Raw genomic sequence first — 14,392 nt, 5'->3', positions numbered from 1 at the left:
ACTATAAAGGGCAAAGCAAGTTAAGTGGAACAAAAATAGCTAAAATAAGTCACTATCATTCGTATGAGTTCTTTCATAACTATACGACTATGTGGCGGTACTATGCAGTTTGCGATGAAGTTGAACAAGAACATTCTAATGTCAATTTTGATCTGCAAACGTTTTTAACACACCCATATAGTGATACTAACAAGAAAACACGAGTTTTTAAAGACAATATGAAGGAAAAATTTCGCAAAGATAGATCACTAAATTTGTTTCACTTTTGCTCTGAGCCAATTTGTAATGGATCATTCCATACATCAGAAGAAGTAGAAGAACACATGATGTCGGGAAAGCAGAATATCAGCATTTTAAAATCAGCAATGAATAACGTGAGACAGAGTTTCATAATGAAGTTGCAACTTCAGTAAAACTTACATAGTTATAAACCAAACTCACAACAGGGTGTATTTGATTAAGTTTGTTCTGTCATTAGCAAATATGTTAAAGGTTGGGCTTTACACAGTACCTTCCGGTATAGTATGAGACAAAAAGGTATATTATATAAACTCTTTATGGAAGGTAAAGTATCTGAAAAAAAGTTTACCCCAGAGCAGTTGCACCTTTTAATAAGAAAAGAGCTCCAAGTCTCAAAATACGTAACAACTCAGCAAATAAGATCACCATTTTCACGTTGAAGCACGCTAAAAAAAAAGACAAAAGATTGAATGAACTAATTGGTGTTGGAAGTACTAATGTGGATAACGAAGAAGAAAAGACAACAGATCAGGGTAATAATTTTAACTAATCTACTCTCATTAATATATATTTAAATATTATTTTGTAATTACAAATATTTGCGCAAATGTTAGTATAAATATTTATATTTTTCTTTCTGTAGATGAAGAAATATTAGCAAATAAAGAATTTGAAAAGAAATTTTTAAGCATTGCCATTGATTTATCTTGAGCATGGCATGAAAACGATTGGATTGTTGTTAGTTATATGGGCAATTGGTATCTTGAGATGATAAATGAGGTACTTCATTTTCATTCAATGTTTAAAAAAAAATGTTTTTCATTCAAAGAAAAACATTTTTTTTAAACATTATTTGATTATATCGATTGTGTTACTAAAATTTAAATGAAGTTTATTTTTGTCAAATGAGAATCCGATTTTTCAAACTATTTTTCAAACTAGAAAAATCATTACTAATATTAGGTTCTCAGTGATGGTTATATGGTGAACTGTATGAAGTATGCTTCTGCAGTCAAGAACCTTTTTAAGTGGCCAGCTTTTTCTGATGTTATAAAGTACAAAGACAGTGAAATCATTTATGGAATTCTACCATCATTACCATAAAACACCACGGAGATTATAAGCTTATAGATAAACAATTTAAAAAAGTGCATTAAAATCAAAGACATAAGGATAAGGATATGTAAAACTGATTTATGACGCAAACAATGACATAATAAGATAAAGACATAATATAATATATTGATTAATTCCGCGGCGATTCGGTTTATTTTTTAAATATATAAAAAATTTAACTTTTTGTAGTTTAGTTATTTTAACAATGCAATACTACTCCTTAAGTTTTTTTTGTATTAAAAGAATTGTAATATAAAGTAATATAAAATCCATATCTTCAATCTTGGGACCTTTCCCATTTCCCATAATGGATGATATTTGAACGCTAGTTAAAACATTTTTTTAAACTTTGATGACTCGCAACTTTTTTTGTAAACCATATCCTCTCAGTTACTTTAAACCATTCAAATAATAATGGGATACTTTTTCCAAAAAGGATAAGATAAGTTGCGGGTACCTTTTAGGTTCCGAGATAAATGTATTTAAAGTAGGCCCTAAACTCACAAATTTGTGATTTCAGCTTATGATTCTTAGACAAAGGAAGAGTTGTCATCAATTTTTTGATTTTTTGTTAAAGTTCTACATATACTTCTATAATATGAAGAGAATCTTATGTAGTTGTCTCGTTGCCTCTAAACTTAGTTTAAAAATCACAAAACCCTGATAATAACTTTTCTAGTATTAAAAGGCCGAAAGTTTGACCGACCATAACTCAGAAAACATAAATAATTTGAAAAAAAAAAAAACTTTACAGGCTTCTTTTTTACCCTATCAGCATTACTGTATATATAATTGAGCGCGATTAAAGGACATCACTTTTGAGCCAACAGTACTTTTGCTTGATTTTATCAGGAAATGGCTCTTATATATTGCTAACATATATGCTTGTTTAGCTAGGGGTTAGGATTAGCTAGGGGTTAGGACTGTATAACGTGTCCGGCTAATTAGGAAACATTTTCTAATAGTTACCCAAGTAACCTGTAAAAACTTTAGGTATGTACTGGAATTCCATTTTTAGGGATGTACCGGAATTTGTGATTTTTAGGTCACTCCGGTTCCGGTTGTAATTACAATATTTCAGACCGGAATGCCGAAATTTATATTTTACTTTTTTTATATAAGACACGTGACACAGACTGTGTAAATTAAATCTAAAAATCATTGTCCTACAGGGCAATGAAGAACTATGGCTAAACCTAGGTAAAAAATACAAAATTCTAAACAAATACAATATTATTTTAGGTAAAGCTACAGGTTAGCGGTCTAAAATAATTTTATTTTTTCGCTTGTTGCTCTCTCGTTAGTGGAGGGTTTTTAAGCATTAGAAATTTTAATTGAAATAATAAAAGAAGAAAGATTGCTGCCCTATACCAAATTCTCAGTCAATGTAGCAGCAATTCCTTGTAGAACCAGGCTATAAGATAGTCGATGTAGCAACACTTCCTTTTGGCAGCAGGCTATAAATAAATGGATGTAGCAGCACTCCCTTGTAGCAGCAGGCTTTAAGATAATCGATGTAGCAGCACTCCCTTATAGCAGCAGGCTATAAGATAGTTAATGTATGTACTAAAGCCAATATTCTTAATGTTTAAATTAAAAAGTCACCACTTTGAGCAAGTCTCCACACAAAAGGCCAACCAGGAAAAGAATAAAATTACTTTAGACCGCTTAACTGTAGCTTTGCCTAATTTTATCTGCAGTAATCACTTATGTCAAGATTTCTAAAAATTTAGGAACATTATGGTGCAAAAAGAGTTGCTATCCAGTTTTCTACAACAAGCTCTTTTTTCGTCAAAAATGTTACTACCGCTGAGAATAGTCTCATGTTTAATGTCTCTTAACTTTTAAAAAGTTAAAAAGTATAGGTTGTCTAGCACAGTAAATATTTCAACTTTAACCTAAATGTAAAACTATAAAACAAAGAAATAATTTTAAATATAAATATTAAAAATTTAAAAAAAATGAAACTATAAAAAACAAATAAAAACAACATATAAGATTTAAATGAAATAAGAATCAAATTAATGAAATAGGTTACACACACACACACACACACACACACACACACACACACACACACACACACACACACACACACACACACATATATATAATTACATAAATATAATATATTAATATTTACATAAATATAAATCTTGTTCCGGACGAATTTTTTTCAACAATTCCGACAAATCCGGTTCCGGCCGGAATTCAAAATTTCCAATCCGGTACACCCTGAATAAATTTCAATTTTTAAACAATAACCTAAGTACAATTACAATTTTTTATGATTTGCATGATTTCTAATACTACTACGAAGAAAACTGTAAGAAAATTACGTTTTATAATTTGACGTAGTTTAGCCGGTATTTTAAACACATTTGGTACCTGTTACCAGTCAAAGCCACCATGTAAAGTACATAGTTGACCATCGTTCCTACCTTTGTAAAGAGTATGCGCTGTTTTCAGCCTTTATAAAATAACGTAGGTCTGGCGGCCACAGGCTCTCAGATTATACATGTTAATAATCAAATATTTTACTCTAAAGTTTTACTTACGCTCTATCAATATAAATATAACTTATATCCCGTTCTTACTGAGAATATAACACGTTTTATTTTAAACGCGTTTTATATTTTTAATGTTAAAAACAGCAATAAAACAATATGGCGAAGTTGTTTTATATGAACACAAGTTTTTTATATTGACAATACAACCTCGCAGTTTTAGTGTTGTTTTATACACCTTTCTATAATAACAATTTATATATAATACGTTATTTACATAATTTATGTATACTATAAAAATATTTAAAAATTTTTTTTATTTAATTTAATTTATGCTTATTAATTTAATAAACTTAACATTCGATAAATTTAACAGCTAGTATAGGTGAGATTAGATAACGAGTTGTTTCAAGGCGTACCCAAAATGTATATTTAACATTTATAAAAAGTTTGTGTCTTGTGTAAAACAGCCAGCCATACGAAAGTCATCAGGAGTAATCGCGGTGTACATTCTTTGTGGGCATAATCTAGAAGTCCGACTCGGTCTAGGTACAGTTGTTCTAAGTATATACTCCCTGCCAAAAGGATAAGGAATATCTTTATGCGTAGACGAAAGGTTCGTCTGTGGTCGACTATTCTAAATAAAATTTAGAGTATCTAAAGCAACGAAATGATATACTATAGAAAAATGACATTATTAATGACCTTTAAAGCCTATTTATACTAATTAGTCTAGTTGGCTACCCTTGGTGATATGTGTAAATATGTTGCGGTTTTATGGTCATGAGAAATTTCTATTTTTTTAAATACATCACATTGTGGCACATCATTAAAAATAATTAATATGCTATCTATCATTAATCAAATCAATGTTTTCTACAGCTTATATTAGCAAATATGAAACCACGCCGAAGAAATCAAGGGAAAAAAACTACTCAACAAATATAAAAGCAATAGTTAAACAAACTGCTATAACCTTATACACAGCTATTTTATAAAATACCATTAAAAGTCAAATCATAACACGTCACAAATTTAACAACAACTAAAACACTTTGAAACTCATATAAAAATTAGATCATTGTAACCGTACTATCTATTTGTAATTTTTCAATTCTCTTTTTTATTTGTTTAGTGCACATATTTTGACATTTAATACAATCGAAATTTTTTCACCAAAGTTGGACTAACTTGACTAAAAAAACCAACAAGCATATTTACCCAATTGAATATATAATCAACACTACGCCTATTTTTGGTCATCAAAAGTGCTTTCACCGCCGAAATTTTTTATCATTTGTTAAAGTATTAACTTAGAGCTCTCTGTTAGGCTGTCATTACCTCTATAATTGACGGTTTAAAAGTAAAACTTTACCAGCATCTAATATAAATACCCCATCGGATCATTTGCTGCATTGCTGCTGACTACAAGCTAACTTTGCTAATGACGATGATTGCTAATGATGATTGCTAATGACGGTGATTGCTAATGATGATGATTGCTAATGACGGTGATTGCTAATGATGATGATTGCTGCTGATGATGATTGCTAATGATGATTATGATTGCTAATGCTTCATATAACAAAAAACCAATAATTGCAAATCATGATAAATCATTTTATATTAATTTTATTAGCTACTGAAAAAAGAGTTCAAATTGATTTATTACATGCCAAATGGAAAAATCATTTCAGCTAACCGAGGCCAATATACATAAACAGGCTGTTTTTTTATACACAAAAAACAACAGATAACGCAACAACTCTAAGAAAAATAACTTGACAATTTAACAACCATAATAGAGATAAAAATACCGTTTCTTTTGAAGACGAAAACATTATTGAATCATTTTCTTCCTAAGTGTTATAAAAGAATAATGCAAATCAAAACTTAAAATAACATATAACATTATTCAAATCCAAACATTTTATGAAGCATTTTAGACAAACCTTTTGATGTTGAAGTAGTTTAGTAACAATACCCCCGATTTGGGAGTGGCGACCCCCTAAGATCAAAACTTCATCTTTGTTTAGAAGTTTCTTTAAAAAACTTTCCATTGAATCAGCTTTAATATCTTCAGAAAATAGTTTCATTCGCAATGACTTAGCTCTTCCAACTGTCATTTCAACATAATGAATGTGATTAACTATATCCTAAAAGTAAGATTTAATTGTACAATTACATTTGAGTACACATTTAAAATACTAATAATAGTTAATATAGAAAAAAAAGGTTGATTGTTTTAAAAAGTTGAAAACCCTCTGTAAATACTTTTTTGATAAGTTGATACGAGCAAACTCTTGAAACAATCTCCTCAAAAGATATATCAATTCACACTAAGTTAGAGCATCAGATAAAATTATATGAAAACAACTTCAATCAAAAATATTAATCATCCTTAATTAGAAACCACTCTCCCGATCGAAAAATCTCCTCTAAACGTAAAATCTAAACATTCCTTCATTATAAAGGTTTCCCATAAAACTAAAAACAATTTTTACTATAAAGTAATTTATGAAACAGTTTAAAGTTATCTTTTGCTTTATAAATTTTTTCACAATGCACTTAGATTAACTTAATGACATTATGTTATGAACATGTCATTAGTTTAAATGTCATCTTTTCAAATATAACCATAAGTTCCATAAGTTCTAATAAACAAACCTACATAAGTTCTAATAAACAAACCAATATAACTAAATTTCTGTTTCTGCGCTAAAAAAAAATTATGTGTCTCCTCGATTAAAGTGGCCTTCTCGGCCTAAGAGAGGTGAATTGACATAAACAAAAAAACAGTCAGCAGTTCAAAGCACGCTGGGAAATACACAGTATTTTGTATGTCTTATTTCTGTATTTTGTTACTATGTTTTATCTTTTAATAATTCTCTTTATAGTGTATAAGTTTGTTGTAAAACATTACAGCAAATACATTTTCAAAAAACAAATTAAAAGGTACAATTTTTTAGTATTTTTTTATTGTCTCTAATATACTTTATTTTTCATACTGTGTGATTTGTTTGGAATCTACAACTAGTAAAATATAAGAAGAAAGGATTAATTGATTCAAAGCATTCATTGATTGAATAAGGTAAAATGAGCTCAATATTACTAAGTATTATAAACAAGGTCAATACAAGGATCATTTTGATAACAAATAAAATTCAATGGAATGAGGATAAAATAACATTTAAAGCCAAGTAATAGCAATAATAAAAGCAAAGTAAATATATAGACACAGAGAGAATATCAATACATCTAATACACATATACATTTAAAATAAATAAGAAAATAATAACAATAACAATATTTTCACAAAAATTACCTCCATCAATTTTAAGTTTTCGATGGATGCAACTTGTAACTTAGATGACTTTTTTAATAAACTTTCAATTTCCAAGTGTAAATTAATACTGTCTTCTAAAATAAAAACAAGTGTAAATTAATACTGTCTTCTAAAATAAAAACAAACATAAATTAATACTGTCTTCTAAAATAAAAACAATTATTTAATACTATTTAGTAATAAGTTACACTTTCTAGCACTTAGTAATTTTTTTTTTGAACAACAATCTTAATTAAACCTTCTTTGCAGATCCTAGTAAGACTTGCTTGAACAAACACTGGAAACAAGTAAAGAAGAATTTCAGGAAGTGTAAGGTTTGTAAGGAAGTGAAGAACCTGAAAATACTTTGTTAAAATAGTGAAAAAATATACAAAGATAAATTGATAAAAAAAGTTGATGTATGTACACTCCACTAAGAGTGTAAATACATTACAAGATAAGTCAGTTATTGTATGTACACTCCACTGAGAGTGTACATACATCACAAGATAAATCTGCTGATGTATGTTCACTCCAATGCGTATATGGTTAGAAAAAAAGTGAATAAAAAAAAATCTGAACCTTTTCTGCTTCTTTTGTATCATCAAACAGTCTTTTTTGTTTTCTGGCAGGAACTGCTTTTGCAGTGTTCCATACCTCTTCCCAAGTGTTACCAGGAACACGCATGCGCAAACTCAAATGACCTTTATTTGACCACTGAAATGAAAATAAATTTAAAAAAATATTAGAGTATTGTTTTATTATGAGTTTGAGTTTATTTTATTGAGGTAAAATGTTTCATAAACATGTATTCTGTTAAAGAATGTATTTAATAACTAGATGAAGATGAATGCATTAAAGATGAAGATGAATGTATTAAAGATGAAGAAACTCAAGTAAAAGTAAAAGGAAGTTGAAATCATTTTGAAAAATAATAAAATAAAGAATTACAATAAAATAAGAATAGTTTACATCAATTAAAGTCAGTGTAACTACAAGGATCATAAGCTACAGTAAACTTGTTATGGCTAAAGCTCAATTAGACATGGCAGCTAGCCCATATAGTACTAGGATATAATTTTTTTTTCAATTTTTACTTCCCAAGACCAAGGAGACTGTTGAGGAGAATTACTACTATTATTTTACTCTTTTTTTTTTTTTGAGTTATTTGCCTTGCTCAATAAAGATATTGAGAGTGGCAACATTAAAGATTAAATTATACCTCTGAGCAGAGTTATTTGTTATTATTGGTATTGTAGATGATGTTCAGCTTGAGCCAAAACTCTTACAGGATTACAGAATTCCTAATTAAATTTATTCAAACCCTTTTGAAAACGGTCATATAATTTATATAATCGATTTGTATATATCTTTATATTTTATTTACAAATTAAAAAAAATAAAAAGAGTTTTTTAATCTGTTTAACTTTGTATAAGTTTGTCTACGACCTCAACGTAGTTTGGCGCTCTGTAACTAGAGTGAGATGTTTGGATATAAATCTAAGCAAAACTTAGACAAAATTGAAGATTTCTCTTAAACGGTACGTGATACGTAAATTTTGATGTGATATTTGTGATCAGCAGCCAAAAATCTTTAAGAAACACCTAACAGTGTTCAAGAAGCAAAAAATGTGTTGTGCGGTGTAATTAATAATAATAATCTTTATGATGTAACAAGAATTAAAAAAATCTTTAATGCAATTATTCAATCTTAATTAAATTTTCAGAAAAAAATATTGAAGAAAAAGTTCTTGCTCATTCTCAATAATCTTGAATCTCTACTGTCCAAGTATAACTTGAGTATAATCTGTAACAATAAATGTAACAAACTCTGCCTAATTTGAGTATAATCTGTAACAATAAAAAATAAGAGATGAAAATGAAATACAAAACGATACAAAATAAACATGTAACTTACTTCTTTGTTATCATATTCATCTTTTCTTTCTAGTTAAAATAAAAATTGCAATAAAATTCAATTACCTTTAAAAATAAATAAAAATTAGAAATAAAAACCTTTTGTCATTTTCTTTAGTTCTTCTCTTTCCTCATCTGTTTCAGGTCCCAAAAGCCAGTCATTTGGAGAATGCCAGCGAACAAAGTCTGGTAAAATACAGCCTGGATTAGCAGCCTAAAAACAGATTACTTTCAAATAAAAGATAAATTTAAAAAATCAAACTTATGCATGAGGGTTATAACCACAATTAAGTAGCCTCCTCGTCTGTAGTGGCCTTCTGGGCTTTGGGGAGGTGAATTAACAAAATAAAAAAATAAAAAAAAAGTTAAAAAATAATTACCTTAAATGCTTCCATATCAGCTAGCAAAGATGCACATTGCATACGTACTCTAGACTTTGATGCTTCTGCAGAGGTACCAAGTTTTTCCATCAACAACTGCTGTTCATTTAACATATCTTCCGTTAAAGGCGAACTCTCCTAATTTATTGAAAGAAAAATTTTTTTTATACAAAATATTAAAATTTGCAAAATCAAAGAGAGAAATTAAATTTGCAAGAATATATGATAAAAACAAAGGAAATGAAAGACCCATTTGTCTTATTTTCTTGTGAACACAACATACATTTTCTCTTGTGAACTGAACACATATTCCACAGTTTTTATAGATATAAATTTGATTTTAAAAATTATTGAAAATTTAGTGTTGAAGAATTACCAAAGCAAATATGCTTTTAGAGTTTACTTATAAATAATTTTTGCAGAGTGTAAATCTAAAGACAGTAAAGAAATACTTGCAGTGAAAGGGAATACAAAGACTTTGAAATGAAAAAATATTTAAAGCTGTACTAATCATTTCTATATAACTCCCCACATTCACAACTCCTATGGTTAGATTATGGCGAATCTTGTACCATAGTGACTTTATAGGTTATCAAACAGTTTTATGGTAGATTTTTTCCTTTAAATAGTTTGTAGAATACTTGCTTATTATATAGTTATTATTTAAAATAATGTAGCACACAGCCCTAAATAATATAAATATATATATATATATATATATATATATATATATATATATATATATATATATATATATATATATATATATATATAATATATATATATATATATATATATATATCTATATATATATATATATATATATATATATATATCTATATATATATATATATATATGTATATATATATATATATATATATATATATATATATATATATATATATATATATATATATATATATATATATATATACATATATCTATATCTATGTATATATATACTATGTATCTATATATCTATATATATATATCTATATCTATATGTCTATATCTATATATATATCTATATCTATATCTATATATATATATATATATATACATATATATATATATATATATATATATATATATATATATATATATATATATATATATCTATCTATATCTATGTGTATATATATATATATATATATATATATATATATATATCTACAGTTATGGCCATTGAAATCCGACCACTGCTAAATATAAAGAAAAACAGTCTATGCATGCGAATAATCAATTTATTTTCTTCCCTGACATCAATGATTAGTTAATTAGCTTTTAGCCAATCACATTAGCGTTTATTTTATTGCACTGTAAAATTTATTAAGCTATATATCTCATTGTAGGGTATGGATTATCATTTAACTGTCACAATTTAATTATGACTACGAAGGAAGGTCTTCGTGCTAATATTAAACTTTTATGGGAGGATGGTGCAAGTGAGCGTCAGATATCAGCAAAATTGCGAATGCCAAAATCTACTGTTCATGATATTATACAACTAATCAAAGACACGGGATTCACTGCGCCCAGAAAACGTTTTGGTAAAGCTAGAATTACTAGCAAACAAACAGACAATATGATACGCAGGGCTGCTGTGAGAGATCCAACAATATCCAGCACACAAATCAGGGCAGATCTACCTAATGACGTTACAGTCAGCACTTGAACAATTAGAAGACGTTTATTGAAAGATGCAGGTCTACATTCTCGTCGTCCAGCCCTCAAACCGCGACTGTCTTTAAAGAACATCCGTGATAGGATCGCATTTTGTAGAGCTCACAGACACTGGTCAATAACCAAATGGCGCCAGGTAATGTTTAGCGACGAGACACAAATAAAGCAATTCGCTCCGCATAAGTCATTAGTTCGTCGCCCACCTAATCAGCGTTTTAATGCAAGGTATACCGTACCAGCTGTCAAGCAATGTCCTTCAATTATGGTGTGGGGCGCAATAGCTTCATCTGGTCGATGTGGTATTTATTTAATGCAGAAGGGACAGACTGTTAACTCCCAACAATATCTAAAAATCCTTCAAGAAAAGGTTCCAAATTTGATGGAAATTTGTCGTTGCAAAATATTCCAGCATGATGGTGCACCGTGTCACCAATCTCGTCTTGTAAAATCTTGGTTAGAGGATCACAACGTTCAGGTTCTGGGTCCTTGGCCGGGATCATCCCCAGACTTGAACCCAATCGAAAATTGCTGGGTCAAGTTAAAGTCAGCAGTATCCAGAACTAATCCTACATCACTATATCTATATATATATATCTATATCTATATCTATATATATATATATATATATCTATATATATATATCTATATATATATATATATATATATATATATATATATATATATATATATATAAATGTTAACACAATAAACTTCTAAATAGTATATAACTATTGGTAAAACTGCATCAACTATGACATAAAGCATAAATTATACTCATAAAACATTCAGTAATGCAACAGCGCTATAAATTTGAATGGCAATAATTATTTAGTATAGAAATAAAGAATGATTTAAAGTTATTTGAAACATACCTGAGTAATAGGTATACAAAGAACTTCATTTGTTTCAAGAAGCTTCATATTTGTTTCTTTTAACACTCCTTCACGTTTGAGAAACTGAAAGTTTTCAACTTCATTTCTTGAGATAGTTGATACTTTAGCAAAACTTTCTTCTACTTCAAAAAACTCATCATCTGAATCGCTTTCATGCAATTCAGATGATGTGTGAAATTTAAGATGTTGTGTTGCTGGGGACACGCTACTTCCATGTTGTGTTGCTGGGGACACGCTACTTCCAGATTCAACCTCATTCAAAGCATTGTGACAAAATTCATGGGGAGTAAGTTTTACAGAATTATCGATTGATAAACTACTTTGAGAAAAGTCTTTGTAACTTACAGAATGCTTTTGAGGGGTGTTGTATTGAGAAGTAGTGTGTTGAGGGGTGTTGTGCTGAACCTCATTTTTATTTTGTGAAATAAGATCATTTGATTTAGTCAAAGTTTCGTCTGAGCATATTCTCTGTTGATGTTTCAAAATGCAACAATTTAACATCTAAACAAAAAAATCAAGAAAATAAACATAATACAACAATGAAGTACTTAAACATAATGCAGCATATAAATATTGTTTTAGATTCATTTGGATAGTAATACTCTTTCACATAAATGAAAGCCTTAAGAATTTATTCATTAAATTTAACTTTAAATAGTTTTCTTTGACTTAAAATTTATAAAAATAAAGATAAATAAAAAACTAACATGTCTAGTTTTTGTATAAAGATGTTTTTGTATAAATTCATACAGAAAAATTGCAAAAAAATTATTTTTTAAAGTCTTTTTTCTTAATATTTTTAATTGTTTATGCCATTTGTGGCATAAACAATTAAAAATATTAAGAAAAAAGACTTTAACGAAAAAAATGAAAACTCTAAATTTAGACCTTTAAAGGGTTATGCCATCATTGCTCTTTTTCAAATCTTGGTTTCAAAGTTACTTTTTTTGAACAAAATCTCCTTCATATACAGTATCCAGAGACACAACAACATATCATTTAGTATAAGTTCATAATTTACATAATTAACATAATTAGCATCAGCTAAATTCTCATTATGATGCTCATCGTATTTTAACTTTTTACTCTACTTTTGTAAATCTTTTATCTTTGTATGGAAGTTGTATTATACTTTTAACTCTATTCTCTACTTTTATAAACCTCTTATTTGTCTTTGTAGTCTATTACTGTATTATGGAATATGGTAGTAGACTAGTATGAAAGTTGTAGGTAGTCTATTACTGTATTATGGAATATGGTAGAACAATCAAGAGGTTTGCTTAACTTGTTTTTCCATACAGCAGCTTTATTTAACAGGGTTTGTGTTTTGGAGTTTAGAGTTAAAAGAGAGTTTATAATAATAATTAAAAAATTTGGACTTTTTTTGGACTTTAATAGCCTATGAAGCTTTAAAAAGATAAAAAAAAAATTAAAAAAAAGCTAGCTTCATTTATGAGATGTTTTAAAAAAAGAAAATTGTGAGCATTTTCTTAAATCCAAGAGTACTCACAATTTTCTATTACTCACAAACTATTGTATAGTTGCTTCTCTTTTTCTATTCCACATGCTCAAAAGAGCATCAAGAAATATCTTAATAAGTCTACAGGTTTTCACATGATATCTTAAAAATATTACCAATAGCAAAACAATTTTATTTAATTTTTAGTTTTGAAAATGACTGCTAAAAACAGTTTTGTCAATATGGCAGTAGTTGTCAGTCTGCATCATCCAAATAATTCTGTTAATAATAAGAACAATAATAAACAACCAATTAAGTTAAATAATAAACACTGAGCAATAAACAATAAATAATAAAATCAATCAATAATCAATTTTACTAAAAAAAAACGTAAACAATTGCAATAATACATCATTGCAATTGTTTACTTTTTTACTAGTGATGTAACTGGTAGAGAAAATAATGAGTTTACAACCAAACAAAAATTAGGGAATGTTAATGATTGTCTTTACAAGTACTTTTTAATTTTTTTTTTATATTAATTTACTGGTTTTTATTTTGAGAATTGCTTTTTCTCTGATTTTTTATTTACTTAATGCCAACTGAAAATCCGTCTGAGAATCTAACTAAAAATCCGTCTGAGAATTTAACTAAAAATCTGTTGGAGAATCTAACTAAAAATCTGCCAGAGAATCTAACTAAAAATCCATCTGAGAATCTAACTAAAAATCCATCTGAGAATCTAACTAAAAATCCATCTGAGAATCTAACTAAAAATCTGTCTGAGAATCTAACTAAAAATCCGTCTGAGAATCTAACTAAAAATCTGTCTGAGAATCTAACTAAAAATCCGTCTGAGAATCTTACTAA

The 14,392-nt window shown here is 28.1% G+C and overlaps 1 protein-coding gene across 3 annotated transcripts in view; it reads right to left on the bottom strand.

The window, feature by feature from the left end:
• Positions 1-4,023: 4,023 nt before the first annotated feature.
• The window catches only part of LOC100212168 (rab3 GTPase-activating protein catalytic subunit), a 45,433-nt gene continuing 35,064 nt past the window's right edge, over positions 4,024-14,392 (bottom strand). For all 3 annotated transcript variants that reach the window (XM_065799832.1, XM_065799834.1, XM_065799833.1), the window contains exons 16-25: positions 12,043-12,564; positions 9,487-9,624; positions 9,206-9,320; positions 9,108-9,136; positions 7,772-7,906; positions 7,449-7,545; positions 7,190-7,284; positions 5,816-6,019; positions 5,681-5,722; positions 4,024-4,500 (exon numbers count right to left, since the gene is read on the bottom strand). In XM_065799832.1, coding sequence (XP_065655904.1) covers positions 4,303-4,500; positions 5,681-5,722; positions 5,816-6,019; positions 7,190-7,284; positions 7,449-7,545; positions 7,772-7,906; positions 9,108-9,136; positions 9,206-9,320; positions 9,487-9,624; positions 12,043-12,564 — 1,575 coding nt within the window. In that variant the 3' untranslated portion in view covers positions 4,024-4,302. The remainder of the gene's footprint in view (positions 4,501-5,680; positions 5,723-5,815; positions 6,020-7,189; positions 7,285-7,448; positions 7,546-7,771; positions 7,907-9,107; positions 9,137-9,205; positions 9,321-9,486; positions 9,625-12,042; positions 12,565-14,392) is intronic.

The sequence above is a fragment of the Hydra vulgaris genome, chromosome 06 (genome assembly GCF_038396675.1).
Source record: "Hydra vulgaris chromosome 06, alternate assembly HydraT2T_AEP".
Lineage (NCBI taxonomy): Eukaryota > Metazoa > Cnidaria > Hydrozoa > Anthoathecata > Hydridae > Hydra > Hydra vulgaris.
Note: the sequence above shows the minus strand (reverse complement) of the source record. Positions and strands in the feature narration are given on the sequence as shown.